The sequence below is a fragment of the Aptenodytes forsteri genome, unplaced genomic scaffold (assembly GCF_000699145.1).
Source record: "Aptenodytes forsteri isolate BGI_AS27 unplaced genomic scaffold, ASM69914v1 Scaffold61, whole genome shotgun sequence".
Taxonomy (NCBI): Eukaryota; Metazoa; Chordata; class Aves; order Sphenisciformes; family Spheniscidae; genus Aptenodytes; species Aptenodytes forsteri.
In genome coordinates, this window is record NW_008794443.1 from 1,148,068 (window position 1) to 1,172,513 (window position 24,446).

General features: G+C 47.0%; 2 protein-coding genes across 3 annotated transcripts in view; both read right to left on the minus strand.

Annotated features, from left to right (window-relative positions):
- Positions 1 to 7,249, minus strand: part of IFFO2 (intermediate filament family orphan 2) — a 48,360-nt gene extending 41,111 nt beyond the window's left edge. Inside the window, exons 1-2 of the mRNA XM_009289578.2 lie at positions 7,134 to 7,249; positions 6,411 to 6,473 (exon numbers count right to left, since the gene is read on the minus strand). Coding sequence (XP_009287853.2) covers positions 6,411 to 6,473; positions 7,134 to 7,249 — 179 coding nt within the window. The remainder of the gene's footprint in view (positions 1 to 6,410; positions 6,474 to 7,133) is intronic.
- Positions 7,250 to 9,083: 1,834 nt separating this feature from the next.
- The window catches only part of UBR4 (ubiquitin protein ligase E3 component n-recognin 4), a 76,749-nt gene continuing 61,386 nt past the window's right edge, over positions 9,084 to 24,446 (minus strand). For both annotated transcript variants that reach the window (XM_019474745.1, XM_019474744.1), the window contains 14 exons: positions 23,725 to 23,832; positions 23,377 to 23,496; positions 22,448 to 22,638; positions 21,926 to 22,099; positions 21,293 to 21,392; positions 20,136 to 20,354; positions 19,754 to 19,867; positions 19,303 to 19,445; positions 18,869 to 18,994; positions 17,534 to 17,728; positions 15,405 to 15,629; positions 11,725 to 11,815; positions 10,980 to 11,142; positions 9,084 to 10,237 (listed from right to left, as the gene is read on the minus strand). In XM_019474745.1, coding sequence (XP_019330290.1) covers positions 10,173 to 10,237; positions 10,980 to 11,142; positions 11,725 to 11,815; positions 15,405 to 15,629; positions 17,534 to 17,728; positions 18,869 to 18,994; positions 19,303 to 19,445; positions 19,754 to 19,867; positions 20,136 to 20,354; positions 21,293 to 21,392; positions 21,926 to 22,099; positions 22,448 to 22,638; positions 23,377 to 23,496; positions 23,725 to 23,832 — 2,034 coding nt within the window. In that variant the 3' untranslated portion in view covers positions 9,084 to 10,172. The remainder of the gene's footprint in view (positions 10,238 to 10,979; positions 11,143 to 11,724; positions 11,816 to 15,404; positions 15,630 to 17,533; positions 17,729 to 18,868; positions 18,995 to 19,302; positions 19,446 to 19,753; positions 19,868 to 20,135; positions 20,355 to 21,292; positions 21,393 to 21,925; positions 22,100 to 22,447; positions 22,639 to 23,376; positions 23,497 to 23,724; positions 23,833 to 24,446) is intronic.

Here is a 24,446-nt window from a genome sequence, read left to right on the forward strand (position 1 = left end):
GGTGGGGTGAGGAGCAGAAAAGGCCTTGACTCTGTGTCAGCACTGCTCAGCAGTAACGGAAACATCCCTGTGTTATCAACACTGTTTTCAGCGCAACCCCAAAACAGAGCCCCGTACCAGCTACTGTGAAGAAAATTAACACTCTCCCAGCCAAAACCTGCACACAGCCAATACATGATGCTCCCCCGGGCTGACATGGATCGCCACTGAGTTACGGTTTGAACAAATCCCCCTCTAAAACAAAGAAGCAAAAATCCTTTGGCTTAACACCTGTAAAAGCCCTCAAAAATGCCCAACTCAATAACCTCAGCGGGAAGAGGGGACCCCTCCTTGGCTCCGACTTTCCAGCATCGTGGTGAAGCAGCATCTCCCCCAAAGCCCCCGGCGACCTGCAGCATCCCTCCCTCATCCCCCTTCCTATTCCCTTGGGCCGCGGTAACCACCCGAGCCTGCTCTTCACCCACCTCAGAGATGGAAAAGGGTGATTTATTCACCCTGGACTCTGCAGTCACGAGAGGTAGCTTCTTTCTGAGGCTGCCGTTTAACAACCAGCAAGCTTCAGTGGTTAAACTGGGATTAGTATCGCTCACCTGGGGCTCTTACCCTTGCACCGCAGTTTGCTGCCTGAATAAGGGTATTTGGGCAAACCAGGCTGCTGAAATAAGTGGAATTTTTAACAGTGCCTTCCCCAAAACGGTTGGTTTCTAACCCAGACCCGTGTGATGGTGCACGAGCATCAGCGGGGCGATGGGATTAGCAGCTGATGAGTTGCTGCAACGAGCCCTGCCACATCCCGGCTGCATTTTCAGCTGGCAAAGCGTTTCCGATTCCAGCCGGCCCCTTTCCCCGCACGCTCCCGCGGTTGCATCAGCATCGGGGCTGTTTCTTGAGAAATCGGAGCAGAAACCATCCCTGCCTGCCCGCGCCCTGCAACAGGCACGTGGGAAGATGGGCAAGAACGTGCCGGCTGCCTCCGGTGACTCAGACCCCGCCGAACGCACCCGGTCGTTGCACGAAGACGCGAAGGCTGCGCCTCTTTGCACATCGCCGAGGTGTCGCTCGGTGGAGAAAGGGCCGGGTTAGTCACCGGGGTTATCGTTTCAAGCCGTATAAGGGAAGCCCTTGGACCGTGCTGGGGATTGCATCGGTCACCACGTCATGCTGCAGAAACAGAAAATATTTGGCAGGTTGGCTGCTATCGATAATGCAGGAGGAATGAGTTACATCAGCAGTTACAAAACCAGCAATTTTTCCTCCCTGCAGGTTCCTTATCGCCTTTAAAGGAAGTTTCTCCTCCTCAAACAGTGTTTTTTCCCCCGTGTACTTTCTACCTGTTCTATCAGCTCACGTGAAATAGGAGCTGCTGCTTAAATCCAGCACCTTCTCCCATTGCAGGTCTATTCCTTTGCTCCAGTCGCTTTTTCGGAGGTAAAAAATCTCATTTTGCCACATTTGGGGGTTTTATGTTCATCAGCACCGCAAAACAGAGCTCAGTGGCAGAAAGGGATGCTGAGGGTCTGCTCACACGCGGCCGAAGAGCTACGTTTGTCCTCAGCCCATCAGCAGTGAATTGGGGATGCAAAGGATGGACCCAGGCTGGTTGACTTCAGCACACCCCTCATCCCCTCTCACCCAGGCTGGGGCTGATCTTCTCTATGGAGATCACGTAAATATTTTGGAAACAAAAGCTTCTGCACCAGGTTCAACCCAGAAAGGTGGGTGAACTCAGGAGGCAGGGGCGCAGCAAGAGATAAAGATGCTGAGAGCGACTGGGAAGCATCCACTGAGTTGGAGTGGTTGAGACATGCCGTAGTATTTCCTTGGAAACTGTGGCAATATTCATCGCTCCCTTAGTAACCAAATATTTCTATCTGTATTGAGTACAGCAGCAAATATGCATCAATAAGCCCATACAGGCCGCCGCAGGCGCGTTTTAGGGCACAGTGATTGCTTTGGCAGCTCGTTGAGGATAATTGCAGGATGCTGCATCGTTAGTTTGTGCTTGCCCAAGCGCACAGTTTCAGTCCCGTTGGTGCTAAGCTTTTCATTCTGCAGGTAGCAGGTAGGGCCTGGCCTGATTAATTTAAATGTGGAACAACTTTCAAAGAATTTTTGTCTTTTGGGAAAAGATACGATATGATTTCTTTTTCGCTGTTCCTCCACGCTTCGCAGCCCGCGCTGGGCTCAGCGATGGGTTGAGCAGCAAAGCCCAGAGCACAGAAGACGGCTAAGTTGAATTGGGATGTATTTTTAGCTCCCTGTCTAAATCTCTCTTCCAGAAGCCATTAGCTGAGTTATTTTCATTCCTTGTGCTGTGGGGTTTTTAGCCTGACATGTTTTGCGCGACACAGGATGAAGACAAGCTTCCTGGTGGGAGCTGGTGATGGGAGTACGGGATGTGGCTGGCTTGGGCACCCCGCTCCGCTCCGGGGCTGGGTTTCCTCCGAGCATCCCGCTCCCTGGGCAGGCATCTCTTGCCTCCCCTCCTTCTCCGCCGGCGTGGGACAACGGGGTCTGCCATATAGAGGGGATCCTGTTTGCTATCGCCCCCTGGACCACTCCAGCCCTCCGCCTCCCACCCTGAACCCGGAGGGATGCTCGTAGCAGCCGCAAGAAAACTTGGTGTCAGCGGAGTGAGTCAATGAGCCGAAGCTTTCGGAGCGGCTCCCCTCTTGGATTTCCCAATGTCCCGGGGTGTTTCTGAGGGAGAGGTCCTCGGGTGGAGCACCTTGACAGCTAGACGCCCTGTTTTCAATGATTCCCAGCCCATAATGCAGCCCGGTGGCCTATGGCTGGTAAATACCTTTCCACCGCGCCAGCTGATGCAGTCACCGAGCTTGTTATATCAAATCTGCTTACAGCAGGCAAAATACGGACCGAGGGAAGAGAAATATTAATGACCTGGCACTCGGGAGACATACCTTTAATGTCTGATCTCATCATTTGGGAATTAGCTTTTTGTCATCAAATACTAGGAATAATTAAAGGATGGCGCTGGGTTTAGAACGCACTCATATTTGTTCATTAAATAAGATTAAAAAAAATGGCCTGGGAGAAGTTGCAGGGATTAAACGCCCAAAGAATGGCTCGTGGGGTGTCCCGACACGCAGCTGCTCAGCTGCCTGGACGATGTGGCAAGCACCAACGCCAACACAACAGATAACCAGAGATACCAACGCAACATCGCAAACACCCATTAGGGGCTGAAAACGAGATTTTATCGGCCGGGCACACGTGCTATCCCGGGGCGCCGCGGTTTTAGCTTTCATTGCTATGCAGGGCTGTAATTTGCGTTCAAGCCCCAGAGGACTTCAGCCTTTGCAGGAGCATCCCGAGCCCTTTCCCATCCCAATTTCCCCATCTGCGGGGTTGAGGACAGTGCTTACTTACCCCAGGGGCACGCGCCGAGGGTTACTGAGGTCCTGTTGCCACAACGCTTGGGAAAGAACAAGCACGAAGCGGGATTATTATTAATAACAGTAATTATTGAGGTTATCATCATTGTGGTAAAGATCCCTACATCTAAATGGTTCGAGCTTGACAGCCCATTAATAAGCGGGTATCCCTGGCTGCCCTGCCCTCCGCCTCCTTCCCCAAATTAAAGCATCTCCTTTATTCCTCCCCCACCTCCTCCAGCCTTCACCGCTTCCCCACGGCGGGGAAAGATGCAAAAGAGGCCAGACCCGACGTCGCTGGCAAGACCAGCCGAGACTAAACATGATGTTTTTGATATTTCTATATTTTTGTTAAAAAAAGCCCAGCCTCTCTTCATATATCAAAGCTGAACTTAAACCACAAACAGCTTAATTTTTGCAATTTCAGCTTAATATATGCCCTTCTCTCTATCATACGCCTTCCCCAGAAAGGCTGCAGGGAGGGCACTATCCTGCTTCTCCAGTGACATGAGACCAACGCAAAAAAAAAAAAATATAAAAATCAATGTATTCCCCCTGCGGAGCAGGTCGGGGTTAATCGCAGTGGCCACAAAAGCAGACCTGGGCTCTCTACATTGAAACCATTTCTCCTGCGGCTCCGGGGCCCCCCTGGACATTTGCAGGTCACTGAGGACTTTGCTGGAGGGTTGCACCAGGTTTGGCTGGAGTTCGCCCGCAGCTCAGGCTCGGTTATGATTCACCTAAAAGTGGTTTGTATTTTACGAGGGAAGGGAGCAGGCTGAGTCAGGCAGAGGAGTGTCAGGGCAGCGGCACATTTCCCGAAGGAAGCCCCTGCTTTATTGGAGTGGGAAATCCATCGCGAGGTGCCTGGTGCTCCCGGGGTGATGTAGGAAGGGGCGGGAGAGCCCTGCAGCAGCCGCCTGCCCGGATTAGGCAACGGGGAAAGCGTCTGATCCCTCCTGGGCTCGTGGCAACGGTGGGACGAAGGGAAAAATCATTACAGGGCAGGAGAGGAGGTTTGGAGAGAGACTGCAACTCCCGCTTCAAATCTGGGACCTGTAGCGACAGAGCCTGGATGCAGGGAATAGCACTGAGCACGGGGTTCTCCTGCTCTAATAAAAGCTTAATAAGCACTGTGAAAATAAATAAAATCTTTCAAGAGGCAGCGGCCTCTTTACACACCTCAGCGGGCTGAAAGCCGCGTTTCCCCGCCCCTGGGGATGCTGCCTTTTGGCAGCCTGGGGGCCTTTTGGCGATGCCTGGGGGCCCCCAACCTGCCTCGGGTCTCAGCGTTAAAACACGGCGCAAGGGCTTCCCCTCGACGCGTCATTTGCACCGTTTTCTTTTTAATCTTGGCTAAACAGCATCTCATCCTACCAGCACGTTGCCCTTCAGGAGGAGGAGAGGGATCTCTGCCGATCTCCGGGGTTTTGGTAAAAGGGATGGAGCCGGCAGTTCCAGTCGATGTGAACCAGCAGGATCAATCCTGCCAAAAATATCCACAAAGGGGGGTTTAACCATTATTTTGTTCCCTCTTGGAAACGAGCAAGGGAATAACTATTCCTGGAGGTTCAGGCAGTTGCGGCTGCCTTCTCCCAGCAACTTCGAGTACCGTGGGGGGACATCCCTAAAGTGATTTTGTACTTAATTCGCTCGAGCATCTTTTCCAGCGGTCCTCGCAAGCTGCGCGGCTTGTTTTTCTCCGTGCCCTCGATTCTGTACGCGTGAGTTGTGAATCATCCCTGCTTGGGGTGATAACGTGGCCGGGCTGCGCCCCAGCGATGTGCAGCAAACAAGTCAAGGCCAAGCTTGATTTTTTTTATCTGGAGGCAGGCGGGGAGCAGAAACAGGACCCAAGGGGTGGCTTCTAAATAAGCTCGCACGGACCACGGGAGGTCTCCTGAGATGCGCTGGGAAAGCTGCTCCTTAGGCTGGCAGGGTGGCCGTTCTCCGGAGCAGCTAAAAACTTGCCTGGTTTCACTTGTGAATTTAAAGGCAATTTGGGAACCTGGACTTGGTGCTTTTTGTACTCATTTATGTCACTTACCTGCTCGGAGGATGTCCGATCTAGTCCTCAAGCTCGACGGGGCATAAATCAGTAAGGAATAAGCCCCAAACCGAAAACAGGGGTGGCCCAAAAGGCCAGGCTGAGGCAGGGAGGGAATTTTGCAGAAGATTTGCTTTATTGTCCCAGGCAGACGGCAAAGCCGGCGCAACGGTGCCCACTGTTTGCATAGCGGGCGCTGCAAGGGCTGCGCTCACAGTGCAGTGAAAGCGGTTATTCCTGCAACGGAGACGGAAAGGGCCGGGCTGGCGGAGCCCGGTGTGATCTTCCTGGGGGAAAAGGTGCTCAACGGCTAAAATAAACACGTGGGACTCGATACAGGTTCGTGCAGGCGAGGGACGGGGACGGTGCAGTGTCCATGCAGTGGCTGGCGATGCTGAGAGCAAGACGGGAAGAAGACGAGGTTTGCAGAGCCAGGAGCTGATGAGCGGGGGACGGATAATTCAGCTAACGATGCTGCAGCAGCAGGGACAGCCCAGCCCTGCGCTGTGCCCTTCAGATGAGCAAACTGGGGGTCTTTCCCTGGGAATTAGCTGCCCGGCACGGAGAAAAGCCTCTGTGCTTCCCAGAGCCAGCGGTTCGGGCACCTTGGGAGGCATTTCGGTAAAATAAAAACGTCGAACCCCGTTTCAGCCAACACACGACACAAACTCTTCTGCCAGGGTAAGCGCAAGCCCCGCCGTAGGAGCTGTTTTCACGTGGTTCAGCGGTGCATGTCTGGTGTCTCGCTTCTTTGCTGTAGGCTCCTTGAGGAACGTCTCAGCATTGCCTCGGCAGAAACCGGTAATGGTTTTGTATGAAAGGGTTTTTTGCTGTTTAATACCGAGGTAGCCTTCGGTACTGTGTGCGCTCAAACATAGTAAGGCTCCCCAAAACCTTTGGACAAAAGGAAAAGAGGCTTCTCGCTCCAAATTTCTGCATCGGAAACTGCAACCCCGAGATGTACCCACGTAATCGTCGAGGCTCCACCACGGTCTTGCTGAACGCACGTGATCCACGTGTCCTTGGCCTGCCTGAAAAACAAGCCGCATGGACGCGTGTCCAGGGAGATAAATCACTTTTCCTGCATCAGAAAAAGTCCAGGGAATCTTTTATGGCATCGAAACATTGCAGCTCACAGTGTGTTTATGCTCAGCAGCTCTAATCCACCGCCCGTTTGAAAATACTTCCAGGCATTTGCAGTAAGAGACAAAACACAGGAGAGAAACTTGGACGGAGAGCTAGTCGGAAGCGTCGGTAGCAGGGCAGAGAAGAGCGGGAGGAAGGCTTCCCGTCCCAGCAGGACAGCTGTCGGAAAGAGCACCCAGCCGTGCAAAGCTTCCAGAAGGGCATTTGCCTGGCTTGAAAAAGGGAATTGCGACGGGAGGAGGCAGCAGGACAAAGGAACCCATCATGACACACGAGGGGGAAGGTCAAGGGCTTCCCATCTTTACGGAACAAGCCCCGGGTGCCAGGCGGTTTTGCTCGGGTACCACCTGCCCGATGGGCTTGTGCGATGGCAGAAGCGAGTCGTGGCAGTGGCAACTAATGAACTCAGGCTCAGGGGGGCTTTTTTACCTGCTGCAGGCGCGAGAGCCTGGCGCGTCCCTGCCGAAGCTGGTGCCCGGGGCAGGGCTGGGTGCTTTGTTCTCCCTGGGAGGTATCGTTCCCAAGATGAATTAATAAACAATTACCAGAGTTTGACCCAGTCTGAACAGCCATCGCAAGGACACCAGATCATCTCACGGAAGCTCTTGCCCATGAAGTCAGGTTCAAAGCAATCGCAGGGGTCACACTGGCTCTCGTGCATCGCAAAGGATTTTTTTTCCCCAAAAAATGTCTCTTGCAAATAAACTATTTTTTTTGGAGAGAGGGTTGACTCTTTATTGTTCGGCTAGTGATTTGGTTCATCAGTTTGAATCATTTTATCCGTTTTGAGGCATTTTCCCTCAGTCTTGCTCCTCTCTTAGTTCTAATTTAAGTAACACGCTTCCCCCAAAAGTCTTTGCTGACTTCCCCAGCCCCAGCCTGCGGGGGGTTTTGCAGCCTGGAGCGCATCGCCTTTGTGCAGTACTGCGAATGTTTGAGCCTCTGTGTGTGGCCTGCGTCAGCTGAAACTTTCCAAAACACTTTTCTTTTGTTCTTGTCCCTGTCTAGGTCTTCTGGGGTTGTTATTGTTAGTCTTTAGTCCCTCCCAAGCTATTCTGCTCCGCAGAAGCACTATCATGCTGTTTCAACCTTCTTTTCCAATCTGGCTTCCCCGTAAATCACGGCCCTCTCATGCTCTGGGCAGGGAGGCACTTGATATGCCGCCTTTATTTTCCAAAATACATCTCTGGGCCTTTGCAAAACCCTCTAGGATAGCTCCAAGTAGTTTATTGCAACTGTGCTTATACTGGTAAGGACACAGTTTATGACCTCCTTTTAAGATTCTACTTCCTCACAGTTGTAGTAACATCGGTGAACAAATGGCGATCGTGTTCTGCTCCTGGTAAGTTTAAGGATCTGCTGATCCAACTGCACGGGTAGAAAGAGGATTATTTGCTGGTATAAACTTTACCAGTTCCTGCAATAGCAGAGACTGTTTTCGCAAAAGACCTGTGCCAGCATAAACAGAGCTATACCAGGATTCGCATCAGCAAAAACTGGATCTACGCTGAAGTTACCTAGTTAGGTAAGGTGAAGAAAGGTACTGCGCAAGGTATTTGTAACATCCTTCTTTGTGCCAGTGAGGCAAGAGCTGTGAAGCAAAAGCTGAGGGACTGCCTGGCACGCTGTGGCTGAAGGGGAAAAGATGTGTTTTTCTGTGAAAAGACAGTAAGTAGGGAGCAAGGCAGCTTAGTATTCCTCCCCTGCTTTCTGAATCACGTTAATAGTTCTTGTCTGGAGCTTAACCGGTCAATCTTAGACAAACGACAAAGTCAAAAAGCGTTGGGGTTTGTCTTGCACCTGAACTCTCCGTATTGCGAGAAACTTTAGAACCACAGCCACAAACCCCTGGTTTTTGTTACCTGTTCACTGCTGCTTTGAGGAATCATACTGATTTGAAAGGTCATTTACTCAAAAAGGGGTTTTAGTATTGCCCAAGCTACTGTACACCGGTATCGGTAAGCAATGCTTGTGCATCCACCCATAGGTACATTGCAGCTGCTTATTTGGAGAGAAGACTGTTAGGTTTGACTTTACAGTGCTTTTAAAACAAGGTGTGTTTTTCTCTTTTAGGTGGTTAAAAGGCAGGTGAAGCGTAGTATCGCGGTACTAAAGAAGAACAAACTCCACACATTAGCCTCCCTCCTCTACCTTCATAAGGCAAGACAGATTTACCCAACCGACGAAGCAGCCCACTGACACGTCCTCAAGTCCCTCGCAAGACACTAACCCAAACTTCTCGAGGTGACTTGCTATTCAGCACTCCTCCCCAGAACCAAATCCGACTGCCAGGAGTGACATAAGCACCCACGGAGGCGAGAAGAAAAACACTGCGCCTTCACCCGTTTGCTAATTGCCAAATCATAATGCGTGCTCAACACTAACAAAATGCGTCAAATAGGTTGCAGAGTTATTCAGCCTCTAAAATAATTATTATTTATGGGATGGGACTGTGTTAGGATTGCTGAAATTCAAGTTCAAACAGAGACGAGGAGGACAGGGAAAGCTTTATTAGATTCCAGCTTAACCACGTGTCAGCTGGGTTACAGGACAGCCGAACTGGTGGTAAAGGTAAGTTACCAGCATGCACAACTGGGTGAGAAAAGGCAAGGCTGTATTCAAAGCAGGTACTTGGCTTCAGGTCAGGGCATGCACACCAAAATGCAAGCTATCGAAAGGGCAAGTGGCCGGCTCAAGAAGTGTGCAGTGTCTATTTTCCATGCATTTTGCTGAAGCTGAAAATTTTACCAGAGAGAAAAAACAAATTCGATGTGAGTAGCATCCCTCTGAGAGGTAATGTCACCATCAGTACTACACGACCGGAGGCAACAACACGCGCGCTTGCTTTGAATACAGCCTTGGTGAGAGTAAAGTCAGGAAAGACACCGTGGTATGCAACATGCCTTGGAGAGGGGTAACACGAAGCGCCAGGGGAGATGACTGCGGTTGGGACAGCTGCCCTCACCCAGGTGAAGAAGGGGTGGAAAGAAACGCTGTCCTTGCAGTCCACAAGTCTCTAAGGCTCATGTCCCACAAGGGGAAACCTGCTCTGCATGTACAATCAGTAAAAACAGTGTCAGTCTGCTTCTTTGCTCACTACGAGCCTTTTGTTTCCTGTGTCTCCAAGTCCAGACTATGGGCCGGAAAGAGCAGCAGCCCTGAGCCCTGAGAGAAGGAGCTCTGAAAGAAAAGATGAGAAAGAACTTGGCATTTAGGCTACTGCATGGTTAAAGTACTAGTCAAACCCATCTTACCCATTTGTTCGATTTATTTAACTTCAAAGAGGTGCACACTAAAGCATTAAGATTTACTGGTTTGGATTCCTCTCTGTACAAGTTCTTTCAACCAGCTTGAATACACAAGGCTTTACAGATAGAAGCACTGAAATACAAGATAAAACAAATCTAAATTCCAAATCACTCCAAGAAGAAAAATGGTAGAAAATAAAAATAAAAAAAAAAAAAACCAAAACCCAAAAAACTGCAGCACTCCTCAGGGAAGGGACAGACTGCACAAGGAGGAACACAAAGGGATGGAAGGCAAGCTAGTGTAGTCTCTGCCCAACGCTTCTCTGTGCTGGCGGCTCAGGGAATGGAGTTCAAAAGATCCTTGAGGAAGCTGTCAGGATCACTGATTTCTGATAAGAGTCCTTTAAACAAAAGAAGACAATACAGAATAATTAGATCCACAAAGCGGTTTCTCCTGCCCACGTTAGGGATTTGTGCTAGGGCATGTGTAAGTTAATAATGACAGCTGCAATGTTATTTTAAGTATGGACAAGACGAAGATAAACCCTTGTCGGATGCATGTGCAGAAGGGACCAAAGCGTGTACGTTAAATCCATATGGCACTTGCTCTTGTGCAACAGAGCTACTATAGGGACCCTGCTAGCTGGCTGCCTGGCAGCTCCGTATGTTGGACAGTGAGAGACTGGCCTGGGACACTACTAACTCCTAACAGAAGTAAGAGTAGCTTCTCTGCACGTTAATTTTCAGCATCTCCTGACTCCTGGGGATACAAAAATCCCTATGGCAGGAACTCTCGCTGCACTGAACTGCTGCCTCTAGTACACTGTCACATCTGTTTATCAGCCTTCAAACCACACGTACCCAAAAACACCCTTAAGCTGTGATGTCAGTATGTATCTTTAACAGAGCAGGGGGAGGACCCGCAGGGTCAGGTGAGAGAAATTTTCCTGTCTGGGGATGCTCAAGCGTGTCTCCCAGCTGTTTTTGAAATAGCTTGGGCAATAGCTGGAGTGCCGAGGTCTCCTCCTCTCGCTGCCTCGTACAAACAAGCTGCTGCAGCAGTGTCAGAAATGCTGCTGTCTCGAGCAAGCAGCAGTCACGAGTTGCATAAGACAGCCTATAAAAGGGAAAGCACACACTTACCAGCCACATCCAAAAACTCAGAAAACGTTTCAACTGGCATGAACTCCTCCTGGAAGGTTTTCAGGGCCTTGTCTGCAGCTTCGTGTATTGGCATGTCATTGTGTCGTATGAATTCAGCAAGAGAGTAGGACCAGCCTCCCTCTGTGTTACTGGTAGGCACCTTCTATGAGAGGGGAAAAATGGGACCAAATCAGTCCAAAAACTAATTATTTAGAAGAGTAACTGCAAACCCTGATGCCTTTTCCCACTGCTCTCGGACTTGCATCCCCTGCCTCTTGTAAACAAGCCACATAGAAAAAGTTACCCCATGTGTGACTTTATAATTTTTTTGTACAGAATGCAAACAAGGTTGCAGGCATTTTCTCACCCTAATTATTCAACCCTCTTTGGAAGCTGCAAGTTGCTTTCTGGTGGATGCCCCTACCTCCTTCCTTACCCAACTGTTTCCCTGGTGCAGCTCTGAATGTCCTTGCTTTAGTGAACGATGAACAGAAAAAGTAGGCAAATACACAATACAGGAGGAGTGCTGCAAACTGGAAAAGTCTCTCAATCCTTCAGACACCAAATTGCAAGGGGTGCGATAAGCACAGGCAGCCTCTTGCGGCCTTTCTGCTCACGCAAGGTGAAGTTTTATGTTTACAAGGATCTTGGAAAAAGGGGCTTCAAACTCTGCCTTCTGTTTGAAATGCATGTAGTTGCTCAGGTTAGAAAGCTGATACAGATGAACTTCAATGTTTTTTCTTACCTTGAACATGTTGTAAATGAGATCTACTAGGGCCCAGAAGAGAAGGCCAGAGCGGTACGTTGCGTATTCCTTCACTGTCTTATCTGCCAGTCTAGGAAGATAATGAAATCAATCTTTGAGTTAATCACTTTACTATGCTTTGGTAACCGATTTGATGAATAGGACGAAAGCTGAAACGGCCAAAAAGCCTATCAATAATGCGCATGGGGAATGGCTCCGAGTAAGCTTTGCTGTGTGCCCTTGGACACGAAACAAACATTAGGCATCCGTAATTTCTGTGCAACGATTCCTATGGGTAGGAAGTCGCTTTACCAGCTGTGCCTAGCGTAACCAAAGCAGTTAGCCAATAAAACCTTATTTCACAGGAAGAAAAGCAGCACAGAGGGAAGTGCACTGCTAAGACTACCTAGGAAGTCAACAGCAAAGTCGGAAAAAACAATGCACAGCCCCCATTTGTATGCTCACTGCTTGGAGTACAGGAGATTCCTGAAGAAATAACTAAATCTACGTTTCAGACACAGTCTGTATCAATGACAGAGAACGTATTTTTGCTTTTACCTCACAAAAACATTTCTGAAAGACTCTGAGGGAAATATCTTGCCCTTGAGGAAATGGAGGAATTATGTCAAGGTTTATTTAATGTCTTCTTGGTTATTCTATCGCCCATGAAAGGACTTCTGCTTTCTGCTACAGAGGATTTTCCATTTAATGTCTTCTTGGTTATTCTATCGCCATGAAAGGACTTCTGCTTTTGGAAATTCAGCATCTGGCTGGAGAAATGCTATAAAAGGTGCAGAGCTGTCCTGGGATAACAGCTCCCCAAGTTTACAGGATTAATCACAAACAGGTTCTGGCAAGGCGGAACCTCCTGCCAGCAACTCTAATGGGTTTGGAATCTTCTTGCATGCGTTTCTCAGGTACATCTGCCTCCATCACATGCCGCTTCCTGCTCGCCACTTAAAAGCTTTGGAAAAAAAAAGCCCTTTTTTATGCATCTAGAACTAGTTCAGCTGCCACTGACGCAAGTCAGCAAGACAAAAGGATATCGTCTGACCACAGGTCCAACTGCAATCTGCCAAAAGTAGGGTTTTTTGGAGGGAAATTCACATTTTGCTTCTCTTATTCTAAAAGGCTACATTTGTGTGTCTGCCCTTAAAACAGACGGCTTGGTAGGTGGCAGTCTGCTTGAGCAGCTAGGCTTAATTATTTAAAGGAAAACCAATTAGTAAAGGTGACTAAATTTCCACGGGAAGAACAGCAACTTAGAGCGAGGCTAATTCTAGACTCCCAAATACTGCAAGACAGAGTTTCTTTTTATGTGAATGGTTTTGATCTAATTGGAGTCTGCTCCTTTAATTGAAAACTAAAAGGCCCTTGTGGGTTAAGTCTGGTAGCTACCTTCTGGAACAGCTACTTCATATAATAGCTGTCGCGTTTTCATTAATGTAAGCTGGTTCAGGCTCATCAGCTATGCATGGATTGCCAGCAGAAAGTTAGACGTTAACACTTTGGGAGCCTCACTTCTCTCATGAATACTTTAGAAAGGTCACAGTCAGGAGCAAAGGGAAAAAAATCCAAAGGATATTTTCCTCCCAAACTCCAGATGAAAGCTACACTGCAAAGTGCCTGTAGGATTTTTCTAGCCAGAATTCTTGGTTCATTAATAACGAGCAGGTAATTGGTCGCTTGATTCAGTCCTTTGGAATTTGTAAACTGTATTTACAAAAAAAGAACAAACCCAGAACTCCTACCCATCCCAGTAATTTCACCTCTGGGTTTAAATACAAAGTGTTTCTAAAACCCAGAAGGTGCCGAGTATCCCTCACTTTGGTCTTGCAGACAAACTGTGATAGCTGTGGCTCCTGGCAGAGACAGAAGACATTTTTGACTAGATTCTCCTCAAATCTGTCTTATACTGACTAATCCAGCTGAGCAGTTGGATAAAACACCTAACCACGGGACAGGGCACAGGCAGTATTTGTTGCCTTCATTTAAGTACGAGGGAACGTAGAGTATTGCCTGCACCTTCACTAGTAAGATTTACAGGCCCTTTTTAGGATCACGAGTTGATCCTCAGCTGCTTTTAGATGCACTGTTGGTTCTTACAGTGACTTCTCTCTATCTCCCCCAGTAAAGGTAGCAGTGAGTCCTTGCGTCTCTAACCTTCAGTCCACAGCGCCCCGAGGTACTCTGAATGGTGGTGCTCCCAGAGAACACCCTTGTACCGCATCTAACGTGGAATGCTAATTTTAATCTTTTGTACGCAGACATATTACTCTGATGTTACAGATGCTGGCTTCTTCTTTGCCTTAGCCTACAAATTCAAGGTATTGGCACTTATCTGCAGAGTATTTCACCATCCATCGCCCTCTTCCTGATTCTCCACAAGAATAAATAAGCACAGACCTTGGAAATAAGAATTGCCATATTTCTATTTCTGAGGGGTATTATCAGTGGAAAGCTTTGTGCTCTCTTAGTCTGCAGGGATTAAAGAAAGCCCTTGAATAAACCTTGACATAATTCCTGAGAACTATTTCTGAGTGTTTTCCCCTGAAATTCCAGAGGTTGGATGGTTTAGCTGGAAGTTTCTTGCCATGTCCATTTCAATATGCTTTTATTACATACATGCTTAGATATTAAGTTGAGAAAGAAATAGAATCATTTACTGAGGGTTTTAAAAACCACCAAACATCCAGGGCAAACCCACACAGGGGCTTTGCTTTACCAGTCTCTTTCGCAGGCCACATGAAAAGCTGCACACCCTTGTGTCTGAGAAAACAGACCTCCACGATAGTGTCTCCTGTAACTGTTAAACCCCCTTTCCCAGAATTCAGGCAGGGTGGTGGAAATAGGAGACAGGAACACAGAGCAGGCTGAGCTTGAGCAGCAGAAACTAGCACAGAAATCAATACAGGAGCCCCTTTAAGGGCTCCTTCACTTTCGATGCCTCTAATAGCATTGATGCATGCTGTGTTGTGTGTTACTACAATGTAATGACTTTATCAAACTCATAATTAATGTCATCAGAATAAGAATGCCCTTTAAGGCGACTTAGAATAAGAATGAATTTATTCCTAATTATGACAGCTATTTAAAATCATCTTTTCAGAAACTGGAATTCCCCTTCCTTCTCTGGAAATATGTGCTTTTGTCAGGCAGGCACAGCCACTTATTCTTGTACTTCAAGTGCTTGACAGCTGCTATTGATTTTTTTCTTTTTTAAAAGTAGTGGCATTTGATTTCTATTTCTATTTTTCTATTTAAGGAAGCTGGTGCACTGATCAAAAGAGTACAGAAACAGCTTCTTTAGTAAGGCAAGCAGAGAGCATGCTAGCAGCTCCGAAACAGCACACAACAGAAGTTACTACAGTGTTTCACTTGAGGTGGGGGGGGAAATCAGCATCTTACCATTTTCCTACTTTTAGCTATACTCCTAGGAAAAGCATCGTTTCCACTGATCAACTGACCGATCCACTCCAAAAAACATCCAGAATTGAATGTTCCTGCTCGTACCTCCGCAACGCTGAGTACAAAGCTACTCAGAAGGGTTAATATCTGCTATTCTAAAATATGCACGCTCCTTTCCTTAGCTCCCCATAAGCTGCCGGGTGGCTCTGACTACTGTGACAGTAACATGAGTAAGCTGGCAGCTGCAGAGCAGCAGTGGGGTCGTGGCTAACCTGCTGGCTCCCCCTGGTGACACCACTCGCGCGTGGGAGGTGACGAGGAGCCTCTTGAGGATCTCCACTCGCATGGCTTTCCACTTCTCGGGGGGCAAGATGTGCAGCGCCAGCACGGTGTAATAATGGGGCCCGTCCACCTCGTAGGCACTCTCCACCCACTTCTCTTTGGGGTGCTCCATGAAGCTCTGGAGGTTTTTCTCCTCCCTCGAAGTTGCTCGAGTTCTGAAACACAAGAAAAGCTTCAGCAGTTGTTCTGGCTCTTGGCTGTTAATTTGCTACATCTCAGGAGCTTTTTATAAAGGAAACACAGGAAAAAGCAGTGCTAGCTTTGCACTATCTGGTTTTTCCCAAATTCATCCACTGGTTAAGTATTTGCTCCCAGTGAAGCACACAAGCCTAGCAAACTCTCTTTTCCTTGGAGCTGTGTGTGGTACTAGAAAGGTTTGCAAGGCAGCTGGCATTGCCCAAGTAGAGGGCAATACTACTGTAGAGCTATTTTTCCTTTTTTTAGAGGAAAAAAAGAGTCAGGCCAGCCACTCCATGTATTCAGGTTGTACCGTCTCCCATCTGACACTAAGCACGTGACTGCAGCTCCTACAGCCAGACCTTAGAATCCATTTATGTTACTCATCTACCGCAAAAGCAATCATGGAGAAGATACAGGCCCATTTCAAAACCAAAAAGATAGTGTATTTACTGTAAGCTTATATACATAATTTTTTTCCTTTCCCCTAGCTCCAGTCTCTTCAGGAGTGCTGACACCCCAGAGCTGACTGTGCAAACTCTGTTACAGTAGACCTTGCGAAGATGTATCACACTTCACCACAGCCTATTGCTCTACTTCATCAGGAAGAGGCTGCCAGCCAGGTAGGTCCCTCTATTTTTAAGTTAGATATACCCTCCCTATCAGTAAGGTACAAGCAGTATCCCTAGCAGATAAAGCTGCATCTGAGTATCAGCCTTGTGTGACCTTTTAATTTGCTACATGATGCAGCTGGTAGCCAACTAGTAGCTCTTCATTTTCTCCATTTCATATCGAACGTGTCTTTAGAAAAAAATAATGTCTGGAAACTACATAATGCATTTTTATACAACAGCCGCACAGCGGGTTCTGGGCTCTCTGGTGCCAGTAAGCAGACTAACGAGATGAAAAGAATAGTTTCATTTATTTGTCTCCCAAGGGACTCAGAAAACAATAGCACAGGGATCTGGAGATAGATATTAAAAACAATGGACAAACTGTATTAAAGCCAAAACGTTGATTAGTTCCAGGCAGGAAAGTGAGAGAGATTTCATTGCACTCCATTTGGAGTGACCTTGGTTGAAGAGGTGTATATTTTAACATTTATACCCTCATCTAATTAGTATTACTTTCTAGTATCTAACTACACAAATAAAAGGCGCATGGGCATTACATTTTCACACGGAGTACTGTATTATCAGAACCAGCTCATGCATTCCAAAGCATTTAGGTGCCTATAGGTTCGTACACTTAGACAGTGTCAAGCCAAAGCACGCCCTTATCTTACTATGCTTTGCGTAAATAAGATCTTACTGAAACACTTCAGCAGAAGTGTTCCTATGCTGCTGTTTATTGGTTAATAATAATGATAAAAAAAATTCTTAAAAATGTCAGGAAAATCTGATGGACCTGACCACTACAGGATAATTCCAGTATGTCAAAACCCAAACCAAAACTGATTGTTATTTTAATATCGGATAAAATGATACCAGGGTTAAGTTTTCAACTAACAATTACTTCATCATAGTGTCTCTCTTCTGTCTGCTCCAGAGAAAATTAAGCTGGCAGTGTTTCTTTAATCTAATAACCCTGTTGCTCACCCCAGAGGTAATAATTACATCTAGAATGGAAAGTGAAGCTAATTCCCAATTGGTTTTACTCAATAGGTTCCCTGTTATCCTGCATATTCAGGCGGCAATGCTTTACTCCAAACAATGTAAATCTCTAACAGTCTGCTTAAGACGTGCAATTTGGTTCCTCCTAAAACTTTTGTGTGATTTCCCATCTTTCTTGCCATGTAACAAAGCCCAGATTGCAGCCCTTATAGACCTTTTTGAGACTAAGAGTGGAAGGCAGAGGTTGTTGCTAAGAGAAAGGTACTGACGTGTTGAGGACGTAGAGCACCGTGTGGATTATGTACGGAATGAGGTGTATGTTGCTCTCCCTTCCTCCTCCTCCAGTATCTACGCTGAATGATTGCTCCATTGCAAAACGGAGAAATAGCAGTTTAATGTCATGGACATTGAGCTGGTAGGTGGGTTCCCGCTGCCCTGTGCATTCCTGGAGGTACGTGTTGTGTCTGAAAAACAGCAGTAAGCGTTACTTTATTAAAAACCCTTTAAAAACTTTAATAAAGTTTATTCTTCCACACCACAGCTCAGAATCTGAGCCAGTATTTCACAGAAAAGCTTTAAAGAATGAATAGGGTATAAAAATGCAAGCACTGCTACTTTCACTTAACATCCCCAAAGGGAGGCGCTCAGCTTACTCTGGCAAAGCCAATTCCATCTGCATACATATATACACACTCATCGATACTATTTTCCCATGTCCAGAGCTTGGGATACAGCTCCCTGGCTGAAATGCATTAAAGATGTTACCACTCCTGATTTCTAACGTGACTGTACAAACGCTGCACAAGGTGAACCAGAATATTGACAACAGGATGAACCATCTCCATCTGCTCTAGGTAAACAGTCAGGCTACTTGTAGCTTGCTCCCATCCAACAGAGGTTTAGAAATCTACACAAGGGAATCTGTTGCTGTCAGACAGGTTTCTTTTGTAAAGCAGGGGGTCATTGGGCCGCAAATGAATCAACATTGTTACTGCACACTGCATCTTCAGGAGTGACTGGGGGCTAAGGAGGTAATGAATTTATTTATTTACATGAAGCGAAGAAGCAAACAGACATCTGCACTTTTTCAGGAGATGTACTCTCGATGGTAGGATCTGAAATGGCTCAGGTTTACTAAGATTACTTAAATGCAGCCTATCAGTACTTAAAGGGGGCTTATAAAAAAGATGGTGGCAGACTTTTTAGCAGGGCCTGTTGCGACAGGACAAGGGGGAACAGCTTTAAACTAAAGGGGGGTAGATTTAGACTAGAGATAAGGAAGAAATTTTTTACACTGAGGGTGGTGAAGCACTGGCCCAGGTTGCCCAGAGAGATGGTGGATGCCCCATTCCTGGAAACATTCCAGGTCAGGTTGGACGGGGCTCTGAGCAACCTGATCTAGTTGAAGATGTCCCTGCCCACGGCAGGGGGGTTGGACTAGATGACCTTTAGAGGTCCCTTCCAGCCCAAACTATTCTATGATTCTATGATTTAGCTGCCATCATCTTTGATTCCATGGTTTGAAACTAGCATGCCTCTGTGGTAACGTACTGACTCACCTATCCAAACGCAAAACAGCTCGAGAAGTAACTTTTTCTACTCACCGTGCTAAGCAAGTAGCAAAAGCAGACTCTGGCACATGAGGTCCCCAGACTGGCAGGAGCCCATTACACTTGGTGTTGGCATTTTGTAGGGCTGCACTCTCCCATTCTTCACGGCCACGAGCAAGTCTGTATTGAGAAAGCAAGCCACACCCAAGCAAGTTAGCAGTATGCAAGTTTTTGTCTAAGAAACCATCAAAAATTGACAATTCCACAGCTTCTTTAAATTATGGGCTTCACTTTTCAGTGTCCAGGCCTGACCTCTATTTGGCACATTAAAGCAGCCCAGAACAGAGAAGCCCATGGCTGTCTCCAGGCTGCAAAGTGATCAACTCATAAGCAAACCCATCCCGAGTTACAAGGCCAAGTGCCGTGCTCCCAGACCACCCTGGAAAATAACATCAACCGCCACTATCCAGCTTGTGATCGGAACGTACCTTACAGCTGCAAGGTGACAATCGTAGTGGACAATGTTGAAGTGAGAGACTGTGCTGTATCCCTGTTGTTTTCGGGGCTTGTTCTCAAACTCCTCTAGTGCAACGCGTTTGGTGAAAGTATAAATACCTAGGACTTTCGTAGGCTGCAATGACACAACAGCTATGTTAAAGATCATTCACTTCTATAACAGTTCACACTCTGTACTATTTTGACACTGCACTGAATTTCATCTCTCCCATTCCCTACCTCAGACTTACACCGATCAAACCTTTTTCCAGCTTTCACTAGAAACACACTTCCACTTCCCAACCACCTCTGGAATTACTGATCCCAAGAACCAAACCTGAGATTTCCTGATCTCCCAGAGCCAACGCACCAACCCTTGTGCAGCTGGATACTGGCAAGTCCCCTCAGCTGGTGAGAGGGCTTTGCAAACGTATCTCACTTTACCTGAAACTTGTATCCTTCCCGGCAAATGCAGCAAGTCAGACCTGGTTCTTCTATAAGTTCCTCCATCTGTTTAAGCAGCGCAGTCTTGGTCACTACCTGACCCTTCTCATTTGTCTGAAAGGGAGAACAACTCAAGCAGGTTAAAAAGACAATGATGAACGCCACCATCCCCACCATTGTAACAGGAATGCCCAACCCATTTCCCAGCCTGCTATTAGCAACCGTATTTACTCTCCCAGCAGCACCAGGCAAACCATGGGCTTGAGCTCGGCAATATTTGTCAGTAAATCATTTTACACAATTCCCTGTGTGGCAGTTTTAGCAAGACAGAAATAAAAGATCACTAGATCACTAGTCTGCCATCAGTGCAAACAGACATTACCGTCATCCCCAGAGTGCCCAAGGCCTTCTGTCTCATTGCCATGGCCATACGCTTCTTCTCTGCACGTGTCTCCTTCCGGGCAGCATCAATCTTCTTATTCACCTCTGGATGTTCCCTTAGCGCCTCCAGAAGATTCTCCGCTAACGTCCCGATCCCTTCATCACTAGACACCTGCTCCAGTTTGTGCAGGTTGGTAATGGAGTCTGTACCTATTAGCACCTAATAGGGATTGAAACACAGCACTTTCTTCAGAAAAAAGGTGCACATGACAGTAACTGTTCCCTCTAATCCCACCCACAACAGCTGAGCAGAAGCACTGATCTGGAACAATTTTTGCCAAGTGTCTTACTTTCTTCTTTGATGATGCTCTTAGACTATGGAGCCTGGACCCTAAAACTGCGTACGAGACTGGGGCAATTTGCCTCTACACTGGCCATTACTAAGAGGTCAGACGCGGATGTTGGATAAAGAGCATTCTTAAAACAACAATCAGGCCCTGAGAAGCCTGAATCAGTACTGTATAGTTCACAGTCCTAAATTCAAACTATAGAAATAACTGCTTCGCTACAGCCACAAAAAGCAGTGTAACAAGCCAGCCATGTCCTACTTGGCTTTCAGGACAGTGTGCTGGTTTTGACTGGGATGGAGTTAATTTTCTTCAAAGCAGCTGATATGGGGCTACGTTTTGGGGTTGTACTGGAAACAGTGTTGGTAATACAGGGATGTTTTCGTTACTGCTGAGCAGTGCTTACACACAGTCAAGGCCTTTTCTGCTTCTCACCCCACCCCACCAGCGTGCAGGCTGGGGGGGCACAAGAAGCTGGGAGGGGACACAGCCGGGAGAGCTGACCCCAAGTGACCCAAGGGATATCCCACACCATATGGCGTCGTGCTCAGCACATAAAGCTGGGGGAAGAAGGAGGAAGGGGGGACGTTCGGAGCGATGGCGTTTGTCTTCCCAAGTCACCGTTAGGCGTGATGGAGCCCTGCTTTCCTGGAGATGGCTTTTGCTTTCCCTGTTAAACTGTCTTTATCTCAACCCACGAGTTTTCTCACTTTCACCCTTCTGATTCTCTCCCCCATCCTGCTGCGGGGGGAGTGAGCGAGCGGCTGGGTGGTGCCAGCTGGGGTTAAACCATGACAGACGGTCTCCTTACCTGCGTAGCAGGGTGCTGTGTGGCAAGTCCACGGAGCAGGCGCAGGATAAAAGGAAGTGCAGGTCGAGATAAGAATTTCTTCCATATGTCTGCATCCAAACTGCACAGAAAACAAGAGGCAGCAGCTGAAGGGCAGTCACCCGTTGCGAAAAGGCACTTGGTGGTCAGCCAGCAGCACAGCTTGCAGAGCGCAGGCTGCAGGCAAGACAAGCACCCTTCCCCCTGTGTCCCTCCTCCATTAATTAATGAAGTGACATTCACACTCCCACTTCCATGTTGTGCACGCTAATAGCCATAGTGTCAACTCTTAGCCTTCTGATTTGTTTTATGTTCACGAGCTGGCCATCAATAGCAAAAGCTCTGTTACAGCGCAATAGGTAAGGAACAGGCAGGAAAGAAAGCATTGTGATATCCAAGAAATCAGCTTGGATGGGTATCAAATGGGAAGATTACAGGCTTTTTAGCCCATCCCTATAGTAGCACTGTCTCACCAGACCCTCTGCATCACAGCTGTACCAAGTCTAAATGCTTCTGAATGTGGACTTGTTAACAGCTTTCTTGGAAGATTGTTGTGGTGATGAAATGAGAGAAGGGTGTTCAGGATTATCACACACGTTAAGTAGTGACTCTTACTTCTTTGCACTGGGAATGTGCTTTTTCATGTAGTCAAGGGCATTCTGCGTAATTCCCTTCTGAAGGATGAGATCTTTCAGCTGATGGCCGTTGCTGTTGTTCTTTATTCCCGCTGCTATTTTACAGAAGCAGTCTAGGAAAACTTTATCATCTCCACTGTGCTCCTCATCATACCTGAACGAAGAGAAGAAATGGTAACTTGAAGACTCTCTGAAAATCTCTGCCTGTAATTCTCCTTACATTAGCGCTGAATGCACGTACCTACTCCAGCTCAGAGACTCAGAAAAGCTACTCAGACCCTTGTCACCTCAGAATATACTCTAAAGGTCTATTTCTCGAGCTACACACTCACATATTTCTTTTAAAAATGGCTTAGAAGTGAAATAGGAAATTAAGCTTATGCACCAGGAATCTCTGAAGCTTTGCATTACACTGAAGTAAGCATCAATGAGAAAAAAAAAAGGTATAGACTTGTCAGTACAACTGATTTCACGTGCTTTTAGTTGAAATATGACAACATACTTATCAAAGTTACAGTAGGGCTTGAATCGATCAACCAGAATCTGCATTTTCTCCATTTCCCCGAAGGACAGGTAAGGGATGATGCGTAATAGTCCTTGCAAGACGCTGAGATTAGAACGGACAAAAGTGCTGTTAATCTGATCAAGCAACATCACCAGCTGATCTTTGTCACCAGTTAGGAGGAGGTTACCCTGCAAAGGAAGAAGAGCATGATTTATGTTCAGGAATAAATCTACAACCTTCAAGAAAACCCTCACTCTAGTAGCTGGTAGACTACTCCCAGCCTTGAAGGATTCGAAGGCTAGATCCTGATAAAGATAGCCTGATGAAGAACAAAACCCAGCCTCATTCCCAAATGTCTTGTGAAATGGCTGTATCAACTCTTCTAGCTGACACCTGACTTCTTCCACCTACTATTAAAGCATTTTCCAGTCAAAAAGGTCTAATAATTCCAACCCAAAGGATGTCAGATTCCTACACATCAATAGTTTCAAAAGATGAGCAAGAAACTCTTCCCATTCTCAGTCTAGTTGAGATACAGTTTTTATTCTCAATTAGCTGGAAAATCAATCATGTTTTCAACACGTACGAAAACACTCAAAAAAACAAGGCAGAGCTGTGTCTTTTCTTGTCTCTCACTGGCCTGTGGCCCAAAACAGCAAGGAACAGATCCAAGCAGTGCCTAGTAACTCCCACCCCGACTGTGCAAGAATCATCCTAAAGAAGCCTCGCAGTGCTTTTGGTTCAGAGCACTCCTCTTGCCCTACCTCCAAGGCCTGCTAAGACATGCCAGCAAGCGTAACAAGGGTTAGACTCCCATTTAGCACTCCTCTACAGCTTCTGAAGCTCAGCATCACTGTATTAAGATATTTGCAAGCCTTGAATCCCAGTCAACATTTCCATTCATGCACTGAGCCCCAGGCACTCACCTTGTCCTCGCTCAGAGGTTCTGCGTTGGATTCATCCAGTATGATCTCCATTATACTAAGCACTTGTTCTGCCACAGCTGCTCCTCCGCTGTCCTTACTTTCCTGCTCAGCCACCAGAGCCTGGAGAAGATGGCAGCACTTATTGTAACACCACCAGTAACTGGTTTAACTGACCCACACACTTCCACTCACTAACAGATAAGGAGTGGCTAACAGATAATTTGCAGTGCCAGTCCAGCAATATTTAATATCTCTTGTCGTTGTCATAAGGCAGCGTGACAGTCAGAGGTAGTTTAAATTCATTGCAGTCCATGGAAAACACTTTATGAAAGTCCAGGTTGTCCTTACCAAGTTCAGAGTTCCCAGCATGACATTCAAAGTGTTCATCTCCGGCTTGACCAACTGCTGACGATTTATTTTCACCTTCACACAGTAACTAAACAGTTTTAACAGCACCTAAAAAATACAGAGAATGCATTCTCTACAGTACCTTCAAAACGAGTAGGAGGATTTTGCTGAAACTAAAAGCACTCAATAATACAGCTAGTTTCCAGACTTCTGGGGTAAAGTACAAGCCAGATTTTTAGACCAATATTAACCTTAGGACAGCTTTGGTTTTCAAGTAAGGCCAAGGTAGAAGACAATCACTCTAGCAAGATAGGATTTAGTCTTACCAACTCCTCAGCTTCTACACACTTCAAAGTCTTTGTGAAGAATTGTTAACCAAGAGGAACAGGAGAGGGAAAGAAGGAATTTCTCAGGCTTTCATGAATTAGTGAATTGAAACCTCTGCTCCAACACTTAAACTGCAACACAAGGCGGACAACTAAACTTCACTAACATTTGTGGCATTTTCCAGCACATAACTCCTGACACCAAAGAACACTTAGGGAAGGGATCGTGCCCCTGTACTCGGCACTGGTGAGGCCGCACCTCGAACACTGTGTTCAGTTTTGTACCCCTCACTACAAGAAGGACATTGAGGTGCTGGAGCGTGTCCAGAGAAGGGCAACGAAGCTGGTGAAGGGTCTGGAGAACAAGTCTGATGAGGAGCGGCTGAGGGAACTGGG